Raw genomic sequence first — 26,423 nt, 5'->3', positions numbered from 1 at the left:
AATAATAGATTCATTTTTGTTCCTCCTGCTTAAAACACTGTGTGCTATTTTTTTAAATTCTGAGAACTGCTTTCTTTATTTCTGGACAATTCTCTGCCATTATCTCTTTCTGTTTTGTCTCACCCTAGTCTTACAATTGTCTATATTGGAATGACTATTAGTATGTGTTTGAACTTGTAATTCTTATTTCCCCCATTCCTCTTAACTTCTTGTTTGTATTTTCCATTTTTTAATCTCTTCGTGCTATAATTTGAGTGTTTTCCATTCATCTTTCAATTTTATGACTCTTCCTTCAGCTGAGTTTTTTTTTTATTTCAATGATTCTATTTTTTCTTTTTTTTTTTAGAATTCCTTTTTTGACTCTTTTTCCAACTAGCCTGTTCTCCTTTTATATTCCTTTATGTTTTTATTCTGTGAAAGTTATTCTCTTATTTTGAATGTTTTCTTTTACTTTTCATTATAATAATGTAAAAGTCCCTTTTAAATTGCTTTGTTATTTGTAGTTCCTTATATGTGAATTTTATCATTTCTTGCGCCTACCGGCACTCTTACTAGTGAGTTTCCATGTGTGTTTTATATGTTTTGTAATTTGAGGATGTGAGCTTTTCCCAGGTATGAGTTATCTTCCAAAAAAGTACTGCCATGGCACTGGGTTGTGGAGGTATTCCCATGTGGTAGTTTCTGTTTGTCAGAGGAATTGCAGATTTTGTGACTTCTGGAGCAATTTTTATGTTAGTTTCTCTGCTCAAGATTTCCTTATCAAATGGGTATTGCACATTTCAGGACCACACCTTTCAAGAGTGATAGTGTTTCTCCTAATATAATGGTTCAATGATAACTGAATGAATCTAACGGTAAGAATTTCAGAAGAAATTATATCAACAACATATAGTAGATTCAGGGCATTTTTCAAAAACACAATGCCAGTCCACCCCTTTTCACTTTACAGTTGAGGAAAATGAGGTCCCCAAATGTTAAATGACTTATGCTGAGATCCAATGAATTAAAGGCAGAGCAGAGCCTAAAATCTAGATCTCTTTGCTGTTAAAATACATTTTAATTTGACATAGATGATGACTGATGCTGACCCAGAGGGAAATCTGAACTTTCTTTTGTTACTGTTCTTAACTTTGGTTTCAGGATCCAAGTGCCTAGAAAGTGACTTCCTAAACTTGATCCTCACCTATGTTGCATATTATCAAGCATTTGCTGGTGTTAATTCTTTTCTGTCCAATTAAATTAAAGCAGTAATTTTCTTTCTAGTTATTGCTAGTAGAGACACTGGTAGATTCTGCCTTGGCAGACCTTCCTTTGTCAAGAATTTACTTTTGTCTTCCTTTCTTTTAAAACATGCATCCCACTCACAAATACCTAAATTTCCTTGAAGACTGCTGCCATGTCTTAAGATTTTTTTTTCTATAGTGACTAGTAAGACCTGCCATTTTCATTACACATAGACACTCTATAAATATCTGCTAATTCAGCAATTATTAGTAATTTCCTTTCTTCTCTTCCATTTTTTCTTTCTTGTATTGGGTAAAGGAACCTTTCAGGATTTGCTTACGTAAAATTTTCAGGAGTTACCTTCCTTCCTCCCTTTTACAGAGAGCATACAAAATGTAGATGATTCATATTCACTTATTTCATTTAAATAAAATTATAATGATGTATGTTGTGTTCTGTTTGCAGAACAGAGTGTTCTGAACATCAACACAAAGTGGAAGAACCTTAAGCTGAACGTACAGTATATTATTTACACTGAAGGGGCTTGTGTGTGGACAAGAAAGCGCTGACAGCTCAAATGGATCCCATGGAACTGAGAAATGTCAACATCGAACCAGATGATGAGAGCAGCAGCGGAGAGAGTGTTCCAGATAGCTACATCAGGATAGGAAATTCAGAAAAGGCAGCAATGAGCAGGTATGGGGTTAAAAATTACTAGGTTCCATGGAAAAATAAGACAAGATGTGGACATGGAAAACAAGGGTCTTGATGGGACGAATTGGATTTATTACAGGTAAATTTGAGATAACAATGATATTGATGCTAGCACATCAATTCCCTGGTCCTGAAATACACTGATAATGTCAATCTATTTTGTGACTATTTAGAATTGAGGTTACAATGTCCTTGTCTCTATTAATAATGTGTAATAATTTTAATTATATTAGCCTCTTGCTCCTCTTACCTTTCTCAGATTCCTCTTTGTTGCTACACCTCCTGGTTTCTGTAGGGATTCTTTTCTCTCTAAAAGTATCCTCTGGGCAAGCTCACTCACAACTATTATGGCCTCACCAACTGAATATATGCCATATCCCCAGCCTGTTAAATTTCTCTATTGAATATTTCAGATCATTATATCTGGCTGTCTACTACACATCTCTACTGGACCACTACTGTGTCTGAATTGCCTCATTTATAAAGTTAAACCTGTAATGTCTAATATTGAACTCCTATCTTTCTCTTCAAAACCAGCTCCTCCTCTAGTAATCCCCATCGTAGTGAAAATCACTGCTGTCATCTAGCAACTCACTCAAAAGCCCCTAGGTGTAAACTTTGACCCACATAGCCAATGGTCAGTCATACCCAGTTGGTTTGACCTTATTAATGCTTCAAATACACCCACTTTTCTGTACCCATTCTACTGTGGTCTTACCTTAGGCCTGCATTAAATGCGAGATAGGGAGAGTCCTGATTTGTCTCCCTGTCTTACATTTTGCTCTCCTCTGTCTAGCCCTCTACCCTCCTGCAAGAGTAATCTCTTACAATTGCAAATTGAATCAATTTCCATCCTTAGATAAAGCCCTTCTGCACCTCTCCAATAGCAATAAGAGAAAGTAGATTACACACTGCTGGGCACATAAGGTCCTTTGTGATCTGTTCTTGACCTGCTGCTCCTGTCCTGTTTTTTGCCCTCTCCTTATCTGTTACTTGTTGCCTTCACTCATTCTGCTCCAACTGCCTGGAATCAGTCACCTGCTCCCCCTTTCTCCGTGTTGACGCCTCTTGTCCTTCAAGAATCAGCTCAACGTTAGGTCTCCTATGCAGCCTTTTCCAAATTACTCTACTCCCCCACGTAGAAGTGACCGCCCCTCCTTTGTGTACCCTCTCCTTGTGCAGATGTTAATTACATCACTACTACAGGTTAATGGCCTCTGTGGTCCCACCACCTGCCACATTGTCTGGTGCATAGTAAGTGCACAATAGTTATTTGATAAGTCAATTGATTTCCCACAAAATGTTATATTGAGTTGTACATGATTCAGGATGCTCAGAGGGGAATTTTTGACCAAATCTAGGCCTGAAATAGAGAATATTATGCTCAAAGACTTCTCATTTTATCCACAACACCCAGAAAAATCCATCAGGAGAAAGCACTGTTCTTCCTTCAAGTAGCTCAGTGCAATGAACTTTAGGGATGTTGGACTAGGGAGGCCACTGAGATGTAAATTATGGCATTTTCTAAATCAGGTGACCCTTGAGGAAACACTAGGGTGGTAGAAGATAGGGCTTTGGAGTCTGCAAGTAGTTGCCTGACTGTAGAGAAGCTCTTTGTCCTCTTTGAGCTTCAGTGGAAAATGTAAAATGGCAAACCAACAGCTACTTTTCAAGGATGAGATGGGTGCCCAGAATACAGATGACATCCAATACTTTTTTATTACTTTTCCTTCACTGCATTACCCTCAGTAAATTGATTCAAACCTGAGGATGCTTGTTTCTGAGAGGGATGTACACAAATATGAGCTCTGCCGAGGTTGACAGAGCTGAAGGGGACACCCTCCTAAGAACTGTCATAGCGTCATTCCACTTGATCCTCAAAAGCCAGAATGGAAAGAGCATGAATGCTTTTGTTAAGCTTCATGCAATGTGTTCCGAACCACTCACAGTGACTTACCTTTTATCTCCTAGCTTAAACATAGGTAATCATTTTGCAGTTTTAAAAATCAGTTTAAAGAGATGGGTTTTATCTATGTGTGGTTTGGATTGAACCCTTAAATGGAAATTTTTGAGAAATTCAACATAATGTATTTATTTGTGATCATTATACTTGCGTTTTCAATACATGCTGGGTTTGGTATCAAAACATTTAACATACTGGGGACATTTCTCATCTATTTTATACAATCTTGGCATGTTTAGTGACTACAACTCATCTCATGCCGAAATAAGAACATGCAAATGCCTCAAAGAAAGAAAATCTGTTTACTTTCAAATTCTCAATTTTAAAAACTACTCATGGAATACAGATTTTAGTTTATTGATTAAAATAAAGAGTGTTGGACATTCCAGAGTTTAAATTCTAGGTGGTACTTTTGTTTTTATAGTCCTCAGGCCTATTTTAGGCTTCATTTTATCCTGTCATTTCAGTCTCCAACTGTGAACATTAGGTTCCAGTCTTCACATAGCAGGTACATTAATTACAGACCATTAATGTAAACCACAAAAGAGTGGTGGTGGGGGGGGTGTGTATGGAAATGGAAGGATGCAACAACTGAGGGCATTGTGCTTTCTATGAGAAATATGGGGAGAAGGCCAGGAAATATTCTTAACTTGTGTACTCAGAGCTATTTATGCCTTGAGTTCTAGAAAAGCACATAAAACTTTGTGATTTTGTCTGCTGTTTCTATCTACATCTCATACTGTTTTTTGTTCTCAAAAAGTAACCCCACCATCCTCTTTCGTCTCCAGGTTATTTTCAGGATTAGTTTCTGTTATAAAAAATAGTTTGTACAGGTCTCGTAGAATAATTTTTTTCTATCTTATTTCTAAGGTTTATTTATTTATTGAGACAGAGTTTCACTCTTGTGGCCCATGCTGGAGTGCAATGGTGCGATCTCGGCTCACTGCAACCTCCACCTCCCAGGTTCAAGCGATTCTCCTGCTTCAGCCTCCTGAGCAGCTGGGATTACAGGCGCCTGCCACCACACCTGGCTAACTTTTTGTATTTCTAGTAGAGACGAAGTTTCACCATGGTGGCCAGGCTGGTCTCGAACTCCTGACCTCAGGTTATCCACCCGCCTTGGCCTCCCAAAGTGCTGGGATTATAGGCATGAGCCACTATGCCTGGCCTCTAGGATTATATTAATAGAACAATCTTTAATTATTTTATCTTTCTTTTCATGTAGGAAATGTCCTAAAATTTTCAACCCATCAATTTGAAAGCACTTTTAAAATCATACATAGTTTAGCATTTTATATAAAAACAACTAAAAAGTCTGTGACATTTTGCAATATAAAAATGCAATGGCAGCAGCAGGCCTTATTAATTGAGCCTCTTGGAAATGTGGCTGGTCCTAGGTCCGTAGCTTCAAAAGCCCTGGCGTGTAACTGCAGGAGCTGACCAGCACAGCTCTGTGACCAAGTTGTACAGCTTCTAGCCTGTGTCCAAGAAAACCACAATCACAACGTTCTGTGGATAGTGACATATTAAAGTTTTCTTTCCCTCTCAACTCTTCTGCCAATTCATTGAATTGCTTTCATAATTTCCTTGGTTTCATTCATTATCTGTTAATAATCCATGCACATTTTGAGAGTAATTAAAATACATATGCACACACAGAAACAACCAACACAACACAGAGCTACCACTGAATTACTTTCCAATAAGAGATATATGTATAAATGATTGTACCAAAAAGAGAAAAAAAGGAAAATACCAGCTATAGGGCCCTGCCTGGGACCGCTTGGTGCCGGAGGGAGAATGGGGTCTCCCTCTGGGTATGGGAGGGTATGGGCCTGCTGCTTCACCTTTCTGAGCCACAGTTCCCTGTAGGAATATTTTGAGCATCACAGTGCCTAAGCATTTAATAAATATTTGTTGAATTAATAAAATCATCTGATTATAGTGTGGTAGTAGTTCAGAAAACTCTGACATAACCCTATACTCTTTCTTTGGGAGGGCTCTAAATGGGAAAACAATTAGTTGTAGTTACTCTCTTGCATAGCTGATGTGAGAAAGAAGAAATGTGGTATAAACAATTTTTTAATAATATTTCCTTCCTTCATAACATCCTTCTTCCATCCCAAAATATAGTTGTAAATGGAGTTCAGTTGTTGGTCTGGAATGACCACTAGTGTGAAGGAGGAAAAGAAAAATGAATTCGGGCATCTAATTTTTCCTCCTCTGATTACTTAGACCACCTGAAACATACAAATGATTCAGAGCATATATATAGATGTTTTCACTTTCTTATTTGTGTGTGTGTGTGTGTTGTTCAGTCAATTTGCTAACGAAGACGCTGAAAGTCAGAAATTCCTGACAAATGGATTTTTGGGGAAAAAGAAGCTGGCAGATTACGGTGATGAACATGTAAGTGAATCTATGTTTTCAGGCAATAAACGGGACTGAGGGTGTCTGATCTACCTAGGTCTCTGTGGGAAAACAATGTGACTGAAATTTTCCAAGCCTTGATCAGCACATTCTCTGTTTATTCAGGCCCTTACTGGAATAAGGGCTTGTTTTTTCCTGTTCGCCATATGGCTGCATAAATCATTTATGAAATTTATGTGTTTTGGGGGGAAATCATTCTAACCCAAAGGTAATCTGCAATCATACATGTTTTCCCTTCTTTATGTGACTCCCCTTGTAATTTGTATTTTTACCAAGGCCTCTGCTTTTGTAAAACCAAGCACTGCATTCCATTGAAAATTACATGCTTTTACTGATCTTGAATAATGGCTTTACTCACTGTAATTTTATCTTAGTCTTCAATTTTGGACTGTAATCTGCAGAAAATATAATGTGAGAATAAGGATAACCCCTAAAGGTTTGCCCTTTGGCAAATGTTTGCTTATAATGCATCCCTTCTTCTTCAAGCATCCCGGAACCACTTCCTTTGGAATGTCTTCATTCAACCTAAGTAATGCCATCATGGGCAGTGGGATCCTGGGCTTGTCCTATGCCATGGCCAACACAGGGATCATACTTTTTATGTAAGTGAAAGTGTATGTCGACCTTTGGTGATGAAGTCCATGCATACCTGGTGGCTCTTTCAATTAACAATCTCAAGTTTGATCTTTGTGAACATGAAGGAACTGAGAAATATTAGTGAATTCCTCTGGCTTTTAGATAGAACTGCAACCTGAGGAAAAAGTCAGAGGAGGCTACTCATGGTACTTGGTCACCCAACCATCCCTAACCCAATGGCAGAAAGTGTATGTGCTCAACCAACCAAAGTGCTGGAGCAGCCTCGCCAGAAGAATTTTGTTGTTCAGTAGATACTTGAAATAATTTGGTGTTTAGCAGCCAAAAAGATCTTTCCCAGAAGCAAATCTAATTTTATCTCACTCTCAGGAAAGAAACAACTAAGTCTAAGGCCCTGCATGCCCTGGCCTACCTTATGTCCCATTCCCTGTGCCCCTGTGTGACAGATACACTGGGCACAATTGCCTTCTCTCCATCCCATGAAGATGCCACATTCCCTCTCACCACTGGACCTTTGCACATGGTCTCGGAACCCTCTTCTCTATCTTCTTCATCTAGTTAACTCTTCATATGTCAGTTCAGCCTCACCTGAATACTGCCTGCCCTGATCTCCATGACTGGGGCAAATCACCACATCATACACTCACCATAGTTTTAATGTTTTAGTGCCATTTGTCTGAATCATTTGGTTAATATCTGTCTCTCTTGCTAGACTATAAGCTCTAGAAAGTTGAGCCCATGTCTGTTTCTACTCACCAATGTCTCTACCTCCAAATCTAGAGCAGTGCCTGGTACAGGAAATATTTGTTGAGTGACCAAACCTTATTCCTAAACCTACGCACTTTCACCCAACTTGTCCAAATGCTGCCTAAGGATAGCGGCATCTGGTAGTTGACCTGTTGGGTGGATACTGCACTGTCTATGACAGACAACAACAGACGTTTATGTGCATCATGTACAGCCTGGTATTTTCCAAGATATAGTTGGCAGCAGTGGAATTTTTCACAAGAATAAAGTCTGATGTTAGGCACCACTGTGGACACAGATCCTAATCCCAAATGCAATGCTAGAGAGTTAAATAACTGTCTAAGAATGCAACATTTATATCATAAATATGTGCTGTTTATGTTCTGAATATCACGTATGATTAGTAATCATACAGCTATTTGAGGGCTAAGGATCAGGACTATAAATATTTATCTTGTGTTAGTGCTTTGAACTGTTTTATGTATTATATTCTTTAGCTGAATGGGTTTTTATATCAACTTTACTTTTATGTAAGCCATGTTTTGAAATAAACTAGGATTTTAATAATCTGAATTTTAATAGCCATATATATAGTCATATATTTGTATGTTTTTGTAGCGTGCATTACCTCTAAGACAAAAAAGCTGCCCTTCCTTATTAATTATACAATACCATTAAAATGAATTAGGAAGTTATAGATCACTGATAAATAGAAATAGGAAAAACTTCACCCAATCCTACAGTCATAGATCATCTTCATGAGAGAAGAATATTCCACTTTTTAAAATGAGGGCCTCGTTTTTTAGCAGATTAATTTGGTCAGAACAATTAAATCACTAAACATGATGGGGTGTGTTTTGTGTGTCTAAGTAGCACAGACTGGGTTAAGCTTTCTCTCTTAATTTATAGCAAGTGACACAGTATTTTATTGGTTTTACTCTTAGTATTTTCTGCCAGAGAAAGTATATGTTTAGAATGCAGGGAATGTGCATTATTTTTCCAGGGAACAAAATTATGTAATCTGAATTACACTATTCCTTAAAAAGGGTTAAGTTCATAACGCATATGGAAAATTATAGGACTAAGTCATTGGTTAGTTCTGGCAGACATACTTTATGTAAAATAAGAGCACAATATAGCTACAGGGGTTATAAAATTTATAATTCATGGTCCAAATGTACATTTGTACTACTGATTTCATTGGGAACTACCAAAGGATTAGATCAATTGTGGGGAAAGTGTATTTTTTTAAAATAAATAGAGATAAAGATTTTTTTCTGAATTCGAGGTAAAAGTTGGCATTGTTTCTCCATTTATTATGTAGATGCTTCTATGAACATTCTTATTTTTGCGCTCCAAATCTTAGATTTGGAAAAATACCAATCAGTATAAACATAAAGAAACTATACATGCATGTGGGGGTCCTGACACCAGAAGTGACTCTGAAAGAAAAAAAAAAAAAGGAATTTTCCTGTCCCATCCTTAGCTTTCTCTGCTTTCTCTATTATATATGCAACTGCCTGCCCCTCTAGCTTACAAAGTGTTTTGTTATCTAATGCACAGGATCAGCAGTAATGCAGCTCAGACTACATGCTTTGGCTTTTGGATTCCTAGATTTCAGATTAAGGTTTAGTCAGACTATTGAATAGCCCTTTAATTCTAAGTGCTGATGTGAATATCATGCAAATATGATGTACATATTCCCATGTGCTGAGTAAGTAGATGTAGCATTTGCTAATTTTGCTACACACTTAGCATATAAGTTGTGAACCAGATTCTACCACGGCGTAACATTTAAAAAAAAAAAGTTAGGGACTTCAGGTAGTAGATTTGGACATGTAAAATACAGCACATTCTATTTCTATGACTTTAAAGGGTATGTGTAGAGTTCTGAAAAGAATTTCTCAGCCTCCCCCAAATCCACATACTTTTGGAAAGTCTATGATTGAAAAGATGAATGTGATCGTTTATTGTAACATCTAACAAAATTACATTTTATTTATTATAGAAACTTTATTACCTACTCTCTCTTCCCTTTACAGAATCATGCTGCTTGCTGTGGCAATATTATCATTGTATTCAGTTCACCTTTTATTAAAAACAGCAAAGGAAGGAGGTATGCTACCACTTGAGTTCAACACATTCTATTTTAATTCTCATAAAAGAGTATTTCAGTCTGTTGCTTCATAACCTTAGGATGATTGTAGTCAGTTTCACATTTCATTTTCTTCTGAGCCCAGTGATACAATCTCTCAGTGCTTTTAGTTGTTTGGGCAAGTGAGAGGCAGGAGGGAAAGTCAACTGAATCAGGTTCAAGACAAATAGAAAAAAAGAAATTTCTGACATATGATAGAAATAACTGTTTTGATTTGCTACATGCAGTTAAAATAAATAAAGCCATTGATTCTTGTTTGGGGCACATTTTGATATATTGCTTATTGGTTTTTGAGGTTGCAACTTTTGGGCTTATAATTTCTATATGATCTTTATTTACAAGTTTGAGACTCCAGTGTGGAATTATATGACAAAATATTTTAGTCGTTAAAACAATATTTTTAACAAAGCTATTTTATCTTTGATTGTAGGGTCTTTGATTTATGAAAAATTAGGAGAAAAGGCATTTGGATGGCCGGGGAAAATTGGAGCTTTTGTTTCCATTACAATGCAGAACATTGGAGGTAGGGGATATACTTTTCAATGGATCATGCAAACTTTCTATAGCATGTTAAATTAATAAGAAAACTTACAGCAATGAACAGGCACTTCAGATACAGAAAAATTGCTACTTATAGTTCTTAAATTTTAAAACTATAGTTTCTTAAATAGATTTGTGTCCCTCTTTAATTAAAAACAGCAATATCTAAGAATGAAATAACATGTAAAACCCTGCCAATTGAATTCTAGAATTAAAATATAAAATAAAAGCTTTCTTGATTTTTAATGTTATTACAACATGAATTGTTGCTCTTAAAAATTGAAGAATTTGTGCTTATTTCTGTCATTGCCAAAACAGTTGATGTTTTCTATATGTGATTGAGTTCATTTTACAAAACTGAAAAGTGGGTGTCTGGGGGAACATGGCCAAATGCTATGGTCCTTGAAATGCAGCCTGCACTGAGCCAGCCCACTAGACAGTCTCTAGAAGTTTACTAAGGCAAGAGTCTGGCTAGGCATCAGATGCACTATAAACCCAGGTTTGTTGATTCTATGGATTATTATAATTCCCACTGAATTATCATTTCCAGTGTAGGACCTAGAAATATATATATTTTGAACAGTGTTCTCTCATTGGTGTGTTTGCCCACCAGCTTCATACGGTTTCTGTTGTGTCTTTGGCCTTCAGAAAGCATCCAGACCCATATTTCAGATGTCCCGCTGGCTGCTTCCTGGCACATGGTCCCAACCATCTCCCCACATAGTGACACTTACTCCCTCTCCTCCTACCCAGTCCCTAAACCTGCTATTCTATTTCTCTGATCTTTCTTTTCTCAGTGAATACCACCAGCAGTCATCCAGTTTCTGAGGACAGACATCTGGATGTTAGCGTAAACCTTTCCTTTTCTCCAACTCTGCATGTCCAATCAAATGCCAAATTCTGTTCATTTGATCTCTTACTTATCTCTTGAATCTCTCCTCTCTGTCCATCCACATGACCACAGATGATCACCATTTTTAGCTCAGACTATTGTAGTAGTCTTCTAACTGGTCTTCCTGGCTTGAGTTTTCCCTGCTCCCAGATAAACTCTAATTTGTTCTCCAGATAAACTTTCTCAAATTTAAGTCTGTTTCTACTTTTGTCGTGCATAAAATTCTTCAGCATGCCCTCATTATTTTCAAGGTAAAACTTAAATTCACTGGACTGACACAGGATTTTCATCTAGTTCTTCTGCTTATCTTTCTAAACCTTTCCTAGCAATGCCCATATCTATCTATCTATCTATCTATCTATCTATCTATCTATCTATCTATCTATCTATTATCTATCATCTATCTATTATCTATCTATCATCTATCTATCATCTATCTATCTATCTATCTCTCTATCATCTATCTATCATGTATCTATCTATCTCTATCAATTTATCCATCATCTATACCCTACATGTCCTGTGTCAAACCATAACAAATTATATTTAGTCCCCTAACAGTATAATTTTAATATTTTTAAAAATCATCCATGCCTTCTTTTCACAGACTATTTTCTCCCCTTGAATGTCTCTCGAAGTCCTCCAACTCTACACACACACACACACACACACACACACACACACACACACACAAACATTTTCTCTCTCACTTTGCTCACCTGGCCTATTGCTTCTCTAGACTGTTAAATACTAGTTCCTCTGGGCTCTCGTGGTCCTGTTTGTATGTATCTGGTATGTAACTGTTTTCTAAAGGATATTTTAAAACACTTGAGTAGAGAATAAGCTTTTGGAGTCTGATGGACCTGAATTTGAGTCTGTTTCTGTCACTATCTGTGACCTTGGGAAGATCACTTTACTCCTTTGCCTAATTGTTTCATGTATAAAATTACCTTACAAAGGCCATTGTGAGGATGAAACAAGGTAACATATGGCACATAATAAGTGTTCTGTATATGCTTCTCTCTTCCCTGGTTCTCTGCTTCCATATCCATGTCTCTGGAGTTGCCTGAATTATTTTTTAAATAGGCATTAAAAAATTATAAAACAAATATATGATGATTGTGAAAAACTAAAACTATGCAAATATATAAATTACCAAGAAAAGTTTGTGTCAGTCACCCTCAGAAATAACTACTCATAGGTTTTCCCTTATGCCTAATTCAACAAATACATTGAGTATTGTTAGTGTTGGATCATCTTATGATACCGATTTTCAGCTTTCTTTTTAAATTTAATAATATGCCTTGAATATATTTGCATGTTATTCTTTTTAGTGATTTTTGAGGTTTCCATTACACAAATGTGCCATAATTGGTTTACAGTATCCTTATTGAGGAACAGTTCGATTGTTTCTAATTTTTCACTGTTATAAAAATGCTACAATAAATAAACTTGCACAGAGATCTTGCAAACAGGCAACCCATTTTAATAAATAAATTCACTGGAGTTATCGAGGATTTCTGGAATGCAGAAATTTCTTTAGTAATCTAACTATACTTGCCCTGATAATGGATATTTGGTAAGCAGATAAATAAAATTCAGCCATATCTTAATGATTTGTGCTTAAGGAAATTTTTTTATATGTTAAGACTACAATCTTGGGTAGAATTTGACAGTAATATCAGAATGGTCTCATTTTACTGGTTTGGAGCCATATGCATATTAGCTCCCCAAATCCCAACAAATAGACCACTTTACATTTGTTTCAAACTCTCAGACTTATTAAGGTTTAAAGTATCAATCTTTTCATAGGATTGCCTTATAGTTGGTCTAATTTAACAATAACCAGGTATTAGCATAATTAACCCTGAACTCAACAAGCTGAGTGACAGCAGCATCAGCTGTGGTTCAAAGTATAGCCACTACTATGCTTCTAAATAATGGAATAAACTCTAAAGCAGTCTCTGGGTCAAGCCGCACACAAGTAAGAGGTGTGACTTTAAGGGAGTAAGATGAAATGTTATAACATCACCCCAGAAAAAAATGCCCTCACTTTGGTTACTTTCTTTGATTAATTGATATTTGGTGTAAGAGAAATGTCTCGTATTTCTGTATTTAACAACTCTACATTTAGAACATTTAATTTTCTCAATCCCCTCAAAAATTAACATTTACTGCAGATGTTTTCACATTAACAGATTAATGTCTGGATTATTCTGAATTTTTGAAGATCAAACACGTTAACATCACTGGCATCACTGAAAATCAGCAATTAATAGCTCTAACATTGAATGGTACCATACCAAGCCAGCTAATCAGAAATATCTCCTGTGTTCACACTCTGTATGATTTAGCTTTAGCCAAGGTCTTTGCAAAGATTAACCAGATAATGTGTACAGAAGATACATCTGCTATTGTAAAAATCGTTTCACTTTGACAGTAGAGAAGAAGCACCAGCCCTTCTGTTTTAGATGTAGTCCGTCCTTTTCAAGCTGTGTTTTTGTGGACATGTCAATTTAACATCTTGGAGTTTTTATATCTCCATCGGTGGAATGAGAATAACAACATATATCTTGTCAACTCACAGGGTTTTTCAGATGATCAAATGAAGTAATGTGCAGGACTAAACAATGTGGGGAATTATTATCACCACTGTTACTTTCATTTGAAGTGAAGAAAGTATTTTTAAACTCAGTAGTTTAATTTAAGTATGTGTTTTAAAGTGCCTGTCAGCAAAAATTCACTGGAAGGATGTAGGACACACTTAAAGTTTTCATGTAAAATTTGTGAGTTCTGTTTTTAACTGAATCTTTTGGCCATGTGTCAACAAATCAGCGTTATCCTTCACCAAATGGATGGGCTTGAAAAAGGCATGATGCAGGAAAATTGTAATGTTATGCATATGAATACATATTCATTTTTTCTGGGAGAGGGCTTGTAGATTTCATCAAGAAATCTTTCACTAGAGTAGATAATGACTCATATATCACTTACCTAGATGCTCATGAAATTTTGCCACTATATAATTCCTTAGTTGGTCAAAAGGAGAGTAAGATGAAGCGGGGGTGGGGAACGTCTTTGACAAAGATGGAGTCATCTCTTGTATTCTTTTTTTTTTTTTTTTTTTTTTTTCACTCTTTTAACAATTTTTATTTATACCACAAAGTTCATTTGCCCATCCACTTGCAATTCATCAGAGGACCACTTATTCTATTCCCCATCATGAGATGGCATCATTAAATATTATGAAATACTTGCTTCCAGAATGTTTCTAGAATATCCTTCTTATTTTTCTTTTTTTTTTTTATTTTTTATTTATTTTTTATTTTTTTTTTTAAGATTTTTTTTTTTTTTAATTTATTTATTATTATTATACTTTAAGTTGTAGGGTACATGTGCATAACGTGCAGGTTTGTTACATATGTATACTTGTGCCATGTTGCTGTGCTGCACCCATCAACTCGTCATTTACATCAGGTATAACTCCCAATGCAATCCCTCCCCCCTCCCCCCTCCCCATGATAGGCCCCGGTGTGTGATGTTCCCCTTCCTGAGTCCGAGTGATCTCATTGTTCAGTTCCCACCTATGAGTGAGAACATGCAGTGTTTGGTTTTCTGTTCTTGTGATAGTTTGCTAAGAATGATGGATTCCAGCTGCATCCAAGTCCCTACAAAGGACTCAAACTCATCCTTTTTTATGGCTGCATAGTATTCCATGGTGTATATGTGCCACATTTTCTTAATCCAATCTGTCACTGATGGACATTTGGGTTGATTCCAAGTCTTTGCTATTGTGAATAGTGCTGCAATAAACATACGTGTGCATGTGTCTTTATAGCAGCATAATTTATAATCCATCCGGGAAGACTTTGGTTCCGACAATAAGTGGTCTGAGACTTTGTGTGCTCCTCAGACAGATCCCAGAGGACTAGATACATGCCCGTCTGCAGAAAACCAGAGGGGATGTATTGACTCTGCAGATCTGCCCTTTGATTCTGCCATCTCTCAGCTGTCCATGCCTTTTGTTGCCAGACTACTGCCCAAGTTATAGACACTAACACAGGCACACTGAGTATGGGCTATGATGATTTATAACTGAGGGCAGAACCTTAAAACTGCAGCTTCACTGTAAACTTTGGAGCTGGCTTTAACACAGAATCAGCCCTGATACTGTTAACAAAGGTCCACCTACAGAAGCTAGAGGGTCAAATGTCTATCTTGGAAGAGAACTTGGAAGCAGTGCCAAATACACAGTGAGTTTTTTTTCCATTTGGGGGATTAGATGTTCATCTTACTTATCCCAAATGTCATAACTTGCTTGCATGTGACTTCAGTGCTATCCACACCATCTAAGCTGTCACATTTTCCATTTTAGCAATGTCAAGCTACCTCTTTATCATTAAATATGAACTACCTGAAGTAATCAGAGCATTCATGGGACTTGAAGAAAATACTGGGTATGTCTTATGTTCCCTCTGTGACATCAAGTGACTCATTCTACTTGGTCTTTTCTGATTCTAAATACTTGTCTCTCTCTTCTAGAGAATGGTACCTCAATGGCAACTACCTCATCATATTTGTATCTGTTGGAATTATTCTTCCACTTTCACTCCTTAAAAATTTAGGTAAAGATATTTTCTAACTGGAAATATTTTTATTTTTATTTCACATTTAAATAGGTAAGCTAATTGTAGATGTCATATTCACCTTCCAAAATGCTTCTTCTAACTTCTAGGTTATCTTGGCTATACCAGTGGATTTTCTCTTACCTGCATGGTGTTTTTTGTTAGTGTGGTAAGTGATGTGATGACATGACCCTTGTAGGTTGGTTAGCATAAGATTCTTACTGTGCCTAAATTAGTGTCCTCATTTTGTTCAAGCACTTCACTAATATGAAATAGTTCTTGTATCACAAGTGATTTTCTTGTAGACTAATTTAGAACAAAAAAAGAGCAGCTACAATTTAAAGATAGTTGAGGTGGAACATCAAAGCTACTACTAATGGTTTGGTCTAGGTACACTGGTTATATATTGGATAAAAAGGAACACTTCAAGCAGGAACATGACAATAATCTGGTATTTAGAACAGTAGAGAAGAGTCCCAGAAGAGAAAGAAGAATGCTACAGCCATATTCACATGAATCAGCCATTCTCTCTTACACATTCTACCCATTAAGACAGGACAAGGACAGTGGAATTAAAGAAGAAATCCTCCTCTCCAGGCCCCTGACAAAAGAGGGAATTTCTTGCACTATCATGAATGCCAAAATTTACAAAGCATTTCCCCAAAGAGGTAAAGGAGAAGGAAAGAAGGTTTTGAAGGCCCATGTCACTTTAGTTTGAAGAAATAAGGAAGTGATCATCTTTCTCATGGAAGGGCATGAAGGAGGGTGGGAAGGATTCATGCAAAATATTGTCCTGTTAACTCTAAGAGGCAGAGCTGCCAATCACAGCTCCAACTCTTCCCTTAGAACAGAGGTTAGAGGGAGTTTACTTTGTCCATTAGTCTAAAAGGATTGCCTAACTGAGCTCCCTCACACCCCACCCCATAAGCCACACATATAGATTCTTATTTCATTGTTTTTTCTCAAAAAGCTGATTTTTTTCTTTTTTAATGACGGAGTCTAGGTGATTTACAAGAAATTCCAAATACCCTGCCCTCTACCTGTTTTGGATCACAGTGTTGGAAATCTGTCATTCAACAACACGCTTCCAATGCATGTAGTAATGTTACCCAACAACTCTGAGAGTTCTGATGTGAACTTCATGATGGATTATACCCACCGCAATCCTGCGGGGCTGGATGAGAACCAGGCCAAGGGCTCTCTTCATGACAGTGGAGTAGAGTATGAAGCTCATAGTGATGACAAGTGTCAACCTAAATACTTTGTATTCAACTCCCGGGTAAGTGAGAGGTCCAGGCTTCTAATGAGTACAGTTATGTGTTTTCTAAGTTTTTATTCAATAAACTGAGATGGCCTGAGATCACCATCTATGTTGGAATGCTAAACACGTGGTGTTGTCTTTGTTTTTCAGACGGCCTATGCAATTCCTATCCTAGCATTTGCTTTTGTATGCCACCCTGAGGTCCTTCCCATCTACAGTGAACTTAAAGAGTAAGGCAGCCATCATTTTAGCATTCTAATTTGCTTTGAAAATCTGCTCATATGTTCAAGGTTCTTTAAGAGGAAACAGTTTATAGCTTCCTCTTCAGAGAAAATATGTACTCCATCCACCCTCAGTAACATGCTTTAATCAGAAAGGTGGGAATCAGCCCACCACAGCACTACCTTATTTGCTTCTTTCTCTCCTTTCTCTCCACCATAATGGTTCGGGGGAGGGGTTCATGGCAGGTGGACAAGGAGCCGCCGATGGTTGTAATAATTTTGGCAGGTGTTGGGAATTTAAATTTAAATTTTGTTAGGAAGAAGTGATGTCAGCTGGACTAGAAATGAAAACACCATGACGACCAAAACTTATGGTTAGGGGCAGCCTTGATAAGCCACTGATGTCATTTACAGTCAGCACCTAAGCCTTGTCTAGAACACATTCGTTACAAGAGATGTGCCAATATCTGTCCTTTGTTGTCTTATTTGTACAATAGAGTCACTGGCTAGAAAATCTTGTTTCTTCTAGCTGATGGTCTGTGATTCGTTTGTATTCTTTTCCCTTTGAAGTTGTTGGTATTTGCTTGGGAACAAAGGATATGAACTCATAGCTGTTTTCCTCTTTCCCTTAAGGAAGGGTATTATATAATAATTCTCAACTTCTTTAATCTAGACATCAGTAACCTCAGTCTTCATTCTCACTAAATAGCAAAACTTTCCCTATAAATTCTGATTTACCTCATAAAAAATTTCAGAACACTTTCAAGTATTTTGATGTCTTTGATTTACTTTGAAAATCACGTGTAGCAGTTATTCCAGAAGCCTGACAATTGATCTTTGGCAGTCAGGTTCCCTCTAGAATGATTTCCAGAAGCTTTTCAGGTAACAATGTCAGGATTTCCAGTAGTCTGGACTCTTGGCAGTAGTACTTTGCTGACTCTCGTAGGTTCTTTTCCTCATCTAAAGTCATCTCATTATGAAATGCAAAAACTTTCTATGTTAGGAGCCTGTTTGATCTTTATGTTAATTACATTCTTATTCAGTGGGCAGGCTTACTGACTGACATGAAGTAGACTGTTCCTCTTCTAGGGAAATGATTGTTTTTAAGACTGAAGGAGTAGTGTTTAAGAAAAATGGAAATGAATCCTCATTAGCTCTCTAAGACAAATTTAAACCAGCTATAAGTTTATGTACTAGAAATATGTCTTCACGATGAACAATACAGATACACTTTTTTATTCATTATTTTAATTTTGAAAAGTGATTTTTTTTTTGTAAGTCTAAAAAACAAAGCTTGGTGTTCTTTATTTTTCCAGTCGGTCCCAGAGAAAAATGCAAACAGTGTCAAATATTTCCATCACGGGGATGCTTGTCATGTACCTGCTTGCTGCCCTCTTTGGTTACCTAACCTTCTATGGTAGGTCACTCTGTGAAAGTCATTCTCTATGTGCAAATCCTTGTTAGGCTGATCCTTGACCTGGGTAGGTATGATTTTTTTAATTGCCTTCTATAAGCATGATCTATAGATGACACATATTCAATTAATATACTATTTTAGCTTTGTCACTTGACCTGAGGAAATGGGGCCTGATTCAGCCTGGCTAACAAGTTACAACAATTTGTGAATTAACACATATTTCATAAAAAATATCCCTCAAATGAAATTATTTTCCTTTAGGGACAGATGATATTTCTTTGGCTAGACTCCATAGTCCAACTCAGGCTAGAAGTGATGAGAATGAATCCACTTGCATGTGATAAAGCTCCTTTGATGGAATTATTAACTGCAAAGCAAATGGCAGGGAAACTGCCAGGTCCTCAAGTTTCAACTTGCCTCCTATTTACCAGTCAAATCAAATCTGGGAGCTTGGGACTTTAGGTAAAATTTCTGACACATCCATTCTATTTTGTTATATCAAATGATTTCCTAAGAAAGAGGACATGACAGAATTTCCTTCAATCTGAGAATGCACTACCAAAAAAAAAGTGACTGTGGCCACATTAGATTATGCCTGCAACATTTCCTCTCTGGCATCTTAACAGTTCACAAAAGGAATAGGATTGTACTCCTTCCATGAAGTGCAGCCACATATACAGATTTCTTGGAATCACATATTGACCTGGTAGCATATGTTTACATGAATCAGTGTATCAATATAAATATATTTTTGTATAAGCCTCGTTTTAAGGTTTTTAACTTAATTTTTTTTTTTTTCTTACTGACTTGGTAAACTGAATTGAAGGTATGACAAATTGTGGAGGAGAGATTCAGGAGTAGGCCACCATTTGCTTAGGTTTTCTTTCTATTTGACTAATATTTGACTATTAACCAAACATGTGCTTTAGATTGGGCATTAACTTTTTGCTGGTTGTGAAATAATGAATGTCAAGGTCAATACTACTGAAGGTATTTTCACTCCTTTTTGTCTGATCTTGAGGTGGAAATCCAACTACATTTGATTCCATAAATATTTCCTTGTTATTTGTGTTTGGAATCCTGAATGAATGTGTTTTCAAGTAGGGCAGCATCTTCATCTTAGAGTAGTATCCGTTGGGAGACCCTGTAAAGATTATACTAATTTATCCCTGCATGTTACTTATACTTATTTTAATGAGTTTCATAAGACAAGCAAAAACTTGAAAAAGCCCAAAAATATCTGTTTTAGGGTGGTGATGGAGTCATAGTTGTTGAGCTTGAAAAAATGGTAGCAATCATTCATCCTAGAGTTTACACACTGGCTTTGTAAACTGCATCAGGAGTGGCTGCACAGGTTGGGGCAAGGGAGGTGGTAGGCTGGGAAAGACAAGATATGGGGCTTGGGCCTCTCATCCCCTTCAACAAGAACACCTTAGTCTTTGTCTGATTTGTAATTGCTTCTGTACAGCAAAGATAGATTTATCACAATGTAAATGAGCTTGAGAGGCTCTTTATTTTGTATTATAGCTTCTGCAACTTTATAAGCTTCAGGACCTCTTGGTTTATTTGAATGAAGGTTGCATAGCTAATGAGCTCAGAGGCAAGACCAGAGGTGCCTGGATTCCCAGACCTAGGTCTTTTCCTCTGTTCTGTGTTCTCTCTATAAAATGTTGCCATAAGTGACCCGTGCTGATTTGACAACACCAAGCGGGCTCATTCTCTTCTTCCTGATGTAGGAGAAGCTGAAGATGAATTACTTCATGCCTACAGCAAAGTGTATACATTCGACATCCCTCTTCTCATGGTTCGCCTGGCAGTCCTTGTGGCAGTAACACTAACTGTGCCCATTGTCCTGTTCCCAGTAAGTACATAAGACTTTGATGAAAGAAACCTACTTGACCCCATAAATTAGCACATGTGTTCTACCTTCATTTTGATTTAATTATAGGGTGAGTTTGCAATTGCAATGCCTGAGGATATTGTTATTTTCCTATAGCATTTTGAGCCACTTAAAATTGGCCATTTAATGTGCAGATAGAGCAAGTCGTTTCAGGTGATATTTTTATAGTGTAGAAAAAAATCATAAAACTTATTTTTAAACTCAAATTTGAAAAGTGGAGCTTGAGCTTCCATCTTGTGGATTAGTAAAACTGAGTAGGAGTTTATATAACTTCGGAACCTTGAAAACCAAAACCATGTTAACTTTCAAATCATATTGAATTTCATCACAGTTTTGAAGGCATTTCATTTTTTTTCCAGTTTGTCATGCTGCAATAATATCCAAAAGTTGCCTTATTTAACCTGACGCCTTGAAGGCTAATGAAAAGGGGATTCATGTTAAGTAAATTATATACCAGAAAAAAATTTTTCAAAAAACAGTTATGCTATCTATCACATATCTCTTTCACATGCGGTCTCTGCCAGACTCATACCAGATCACCCCTTCCTGGCATTTGTCATTGGTTTCAGTTTGTTCTGAGATCCCAGAGCAGAGCTGGTAGTGAAAATTTGGGCTGTGTGAGTTAAAACCACCACCTAAGGATAAACACAGGTCTTCACCCTCCTGCCAACTCCTCTTTCATAAACACTGAATTTACTCATTCATTTGAGGGGGAAAAAATAAGTGACACAGTAACCAGCACTGTCCTGGACATAATGTTCCATACAGGGCTGGCATAAGAAGACTATTTCTATAATGACACTGTGGTCACTTTAAATGCAGCTTGTGTGCTGAAATATATTTTGGCACATTCCTTTTTCATGAGTGCATGAAATCAGATCTGTATTACTATGGTGGCTAATATTTTACTCTTAAATCATGTCTTGCCCCTAATATATCTGAAAGTATTTCAGATGACATACACATACCTTTAGCCTAAAATCAGCTCTGTCTTGGGTACAAGACAGAAGATAACTATAAACAGAAGGTATATGATAGGATAAAATTGCCAGGCAAACAACTTCACTGAGAAAATATCTGGAGCCATTCTTTTTATGTGTAAAAAAATCACTCACTAAATATTGGCACAGTATAAGCACTCACATCATTGTAGAATCAAAGCATAAGAAATCTGTAATGTGCTTCTGTATTGCTTTATTCATATTCATATAGTGTTTTCAAACCACAGTCTTAAGGGATTGCCAGAATTGGCCATTGTCACACAGACAGCTGGTAACAGTTCAACCAGTGCAGCTCATAGCCCAACACTGATGGCTGCAATTATTGTCATGGGAAGTAGAAGTCATTTATTGATGAACATTTCACTTCAGCATGGAAAATCCAAATCTCCCCTTAGAAATTCTTACCCTATGTGAGAAATAAAGCACTGGTATAAATCTGACCATCAGGAACAGCAATAGTGTGTAAACATTAGATGCCATTAGAACTAAAATTGACCATAAGAACCAGAGTTCAGAAAAATGACTGCTATCCTTCATTATGTATTTCCACTCAACATTAGCATTTATAAAACATTTTGCACATTATCCTGTCCTCACCCTTGTAATGTTACATTTAAATAATCTATGTAAGTGCTCTACTGCCCCACAGAGTCATAAGTCCCTGGGACTTGTGGATGTGCACAGTGACTGGCACAGAGGGTGAGCTCAGTCGTGCTGGGGAAGAAAAACAGTCTTCAAATGAATCTTGCCTTGTCTTGAAATGTATAAACTGCCTTTTCTAGCAAAAGCATAGACACTCTTTCCCTTGGTGACATGTGAAACGAATTCAGCTGGGTTGAGGATCTGGGCTAAATGAACCAAACCTCCCTATAGATGATGAATACATAGAGATGCTTCCTTGAGTGGATCTCAATCAAGTCTTCTGAGGCTAAATTCAATTTTTTTCTTTAGTAAAATGATAAAAGTTGTTATTGGTGCTTTTGCTTGTTTATTTCATATAACTTAGAGCTCAGATTTTCAATGTGTCAAATGCTGACTCACAGCATGTTTCTCCTGACAGTTTATTTCATCTAAGGAACTCTTGACCAATAAGAAGTTTATTTACTTGCCTTGATATCACCACATATTAATAATAAAACAAATAAAACCTAATCTGGATTAAAATCTATCAGCTTTAGACTGGGGTTTGTTTTTCTCTACTTCATTTATTATCTTTCTTTTCTCCAATCAGGTTAGTTTTTTCCTTCTTAGTAAAAGGTGCATAGTAACTGCTTGTAGGATTTGTTGAACAAGTGAATATATGAAATGAATTAAGATAGTGTTTTCAGTAGCAGCCCAACATTTCTTTCTCTCTTAGTAGTGGGCAGGGTATCTATTATGGAATGGCACCTCCTTCCAGAGGACTGATCATGCCATTTTCAGCTTATGCTTCCCTTTATGCAGTAAAGTTCCCATATTTCCATAAAGAACAGGAAACTAAATAATGTTAATGGATATATCATGAACACACAGACTCAAATTTCACCTGCTATGCCTTTGAAAAAAGATCCCTAGCTACTTGTATTTCATCTTATAGTTAAAATCATTCTTTTCGCTTATGTTGCCTTCAGATCTGTTTTGAAGTGTATGTAGATATCAACATAGAAATGCAGCATATATTGCTATGAACTGCAGTGGAGTAGTGATTCGTAGGTATTTCCAACATCCTTGCCTTAAGCAAACCTGCAAAATCAAAGTGTGAGCTCTGTCTAAACAATGGGAGAGGCTTTTTTTTTTTTTTTTTTTTAAAGAGTTAGAGCTAAGACTCTCACTTCCTCCTGTGCCTCCACATTTTTGACCTTCACATTGGGCCCCTGCATCAGAATACAGCACGACCTAACAGGATCCTGTTCAGGACTCTTTCTCTGGAAATAACAGATGTTTTCTCTAGAGCTGTGTAGACCTTAATGGAATCATTCTGGGTCAGAGGCCCTGGATGGTGCTGGGGACCTCCCCTCACCCACAGCATCTGACCCACATTTCCAGGTTCCTAGCAACTTGTGTCAGTAAAGAAAAGGGCACATAGCTAAGTGTAAGAGCAGATAAGTTTCGGTGGGAATCAGCAGTGGCCTGCCCTGGCAAAGGTAAACAACTGCTGGGGACTTTTGGTCCTAGGCTCACTCCTCAGGGAAGCACTTTAACATGGATTGACCAGCACGTTTCCTTCCTGATCTTTTCCCCCCCGACCACCACAAGCCTAGTACCTCCCTCCCTCTTTACTCTGTTGCCCTCTTCAGGAATGCATTGGAAGCCACCTTCAGTTCTGTTTGAAATTTTCTTATTCCTTATTCACAAAGAGGAGGAAGCATTTGTGTTTACTCCAACCATTCTACCTATTATTCCCATAAACTTTCTGTACTCTCATATCATCAGGCCAAATGTTAGTCTTTCTGGGAGCCAGGAGGCTGCCTTCCCATTCAGAGGCCCTGGACATACAGGACTGCCTCTAACTCACTCGAACTCAGCTTATTGTCCTGAATGCACCATTTTAACAAATGACTACAAAACAAACTGTGACTATTTTCTGAAAATGAACCTATATTTCATACTTGTTTATTCTATCTGTTTAACACTGTGAAACAAATTGTCCTCAAGCACTATGTATATACCATAAAAAGCTTATTTTAAGCCTACCAATTAGACCAGTTTTGACAATATTGAATAAGCACTAATTGCAGATCATAATGTAGAATTATAGGCTGCTGAGGAAAACAATATCACACCATTTGCTTTCCTCAGTTTACTTTTCAGAATGAGTTTCATAACGTTCACTAATCCAATTTTTAAAATTCTTTACAAAGTTATTCTTAAACTATTTCCAGAGACTATCTGGTTTGTCATTTTAGAAATGAAATTGCCTTTTCAGCCTAAACAGATGGCTTTAATTTTTGGTGGAGTGGTATGAAAGGAATGTCACATGAGAAATTGCAAGCTATTTAGTTTGAATTTTTTGTCATTCATACATGTTTCAAAATATATTTGATGTTTTCCTTCTTTTAAATGAGTTCCCATCTCTGCACCTTAAGTGACTTCAGAACTAAAATTTCAAAGTGAAAATCAATCACAGCATTTCCAAAAATGTGAACTCCTGGCTTAACCAAAGCATTCACTTACTGGAAAGCTGATAGAGTAATTCCACTAAGTCAAAAAAGTGTCCTCTAAAAGATTCCAAAGATAAGAGTGTTTTCAACTTTGTTAAGCTGTACAAACACAAATGCCACTCCCTCCCTCTGCCCACAGGATCTTTATCCAGTTACAACAGAGTAACTTGAGCAGCTGCTGCAAAGTGAGCCTCTCTTGACCCTTCGCCTACTTATTTCAACTGCTGAAGTAGGGCTGAAATCTGTCAAGGATCGTGAAGGGAAGGAAAAGATTCCTACTATTCAATTTAATTTAAGCTTTTATTGAGTGTCTGCTGTGTGCACAACACTGAGCAAAAAAGTCTGAGGAATGGTTAGATTATTAGGTCCTATTCCTTGCCTTTCATAGATTTACAATCTATTGATAGGGAGACCTACAAAGGAGAGCAAGAGGAAGGAGCAAACACAAAAACGTCAAAACTTTAAGATGCCACCCTCAAATTTTATTTAAAAATGTTAAATAAAATGCAAAATTAAGGAAAACCTGGATTTGTAAAAATTCCTTTCACAATCTTGTGTAAATCAACTCAGTGCTTGCCCTTAATGTTTCATCCAGTCTGATGAGACATGTTTCATGATCAACAAGGGTTTTACTGTGTTTCTTAATTATGTGTCTTACCTGTTATCTCTTTCCGACTGAGATTATTTTTGACAATAAATTCTGAAAACTAAGGGAGTGAACACATAAAATATTGTCTTATAAAGTACGCTAAGGAAAAAATGACACTCCATCTCAAATATCAAAAGTTAGCATCAAGACTGCACAACAAGATGAAAGTACAGTCATGTACTTTAAAATGTGGACATATTCTGACAAACGCATCTTTAGGCAATTCTGTCATTGTGCAAGCATCATAGATTGTACTTGCAGCCTAAATGGTGGAGTTTACTATACAGTAAGGCTATATGGCATAGCCTAGTACTCCTAGGCTACAAACCTGTACAGCATGTTACTGTACTGAATAGTGTAAGTACCTGTAACACAATGATTAAGTATTTGTGTACTCAAACATAGAAAAGGTACAGTAAAAATACAGTATTACAACCTTAGGGTATCACTGTCTTATATGTGGTCTGTTGTTGACTGAAATGACCATACTTAATACCACTGAACTGTACACTTAAAAATGGTTAAGATGGTAAGTTCTATGTTATGTATGCTTTATAATAATAAAAAATTGAAAAAAAAAGCATCAAGATCTTTTCTGGGAAAAAGAAAAAGAAAGAAAATGCATTAGAGTGATGAGAATATTTGAAATAATAAAGTAAAAAACAAATAAATGATCTTGCCTTTGAACTTTCTTGTTTAAGATTCGTACGTCAGTGACCACACTGTTATTTCCCAAAAGACCCTTCAGCTGGATACGACATTTCCTAATTGCAGCCATGCTTATTGCACTTAATAATGTTCTGGTCATCCTTGTGCCAACTATAAAATACATCTTCGGATTCATTGGTGAGTTTCAGAAAGGCTTCAATTTGATCAACCCAAACTCACGCCCCATTAAATGGTGGACAGGGAACCAGTGCTGGGTCATCCAGATCCCCGTCTTTCTCAGG

General features: G+C 36.9%; 1 protein-coding gene across 6 annotated transcripts in view; it reads left to right on the top strand.

The window, feature by feature from the left end:
• The window catches only part of SLC38A4 (solute carrier family 38 member 4), a 69,108-nt gene that overhangs the window by 38,138 nt on the left and 4,547 nt on the right, over window positions 1–26,423 (top strand). For 3 of the 6 annotated variants that reach the window (XM_015151528.3, XM_015151527.3, XM_077953189.1), the window contains 13 exons: window positions 1,690–1,920; window positions 6,220–6,310; window positions 6,818–6,933; window positions 9,715–9,788; window positions 10,258–10,350; window positions 15,635–15,716; window positions 15,802–15,884; window positions 15,995–16,053; window positions 16,888–17,163; window positions 17,296–17,375; window positions 18,683–18,783; window positions 20,520–20,644; window positions 26,175–26,319. In XM_015151528.3, the coding sequence (XP_015007014.1) occupies window positions 1,802–1,920; window positions 6,220–6,310; window positions 6,818–6,933; window positions 9,715–9,788; window positions 10,258–10,350; window positions 15,635–15,716; window positions 15,802–15,884; window positions 15,995–16,053; window positions 16,888–17,163; window positions 17,296–17,375; window positions 18,683–18,783; window positions 20,520–20,644; window positions 26,175–26,319 (1,444 nt within the window). In that variant the 5' untranslated portion in view covers window positions 1,690–1,801. Of the gene's footprint in view, window positions 1–1,689; window positions 1,921–6,219; window positions 6,311–6,817; window positions 6,934–9,714; window positions 9,789–10,257; window positions 10,351–15,634; window positions 15,717–15,801; window positions 15,885–15,994; window positions 16,054–16,887; window positions 17,164–17,295; window positions 17,376–18,682; window positions 18,784–20,519; window positions 20,645–24,963; window positions 26,320–26,423 lie in introns of those variants that run through there. The other 3 variants (XM_015151529.3, XM_077953190.1, XR_013400669.1) reach the window with 2 other exon arrangements.

Source organism: Macaca mulatta, chromosome 11 (genome assembly GCF_049350105.2).
Source record: "Macaca mulatta isolate MMU2019108-1 chromosome 11, T2T-MMU8v2.0, whole genome shotgun sequence".
Taxonomy (NCBI): domain Eukaryota; kingdom Metazoa; phylum Chordata; class Mammalia; order Primates; family Cercopithecidae; genus Macaca; species Macaca mulatta.
This window is presented reverse-complemented; position numbering and strand designations above follow the sequence as displayed.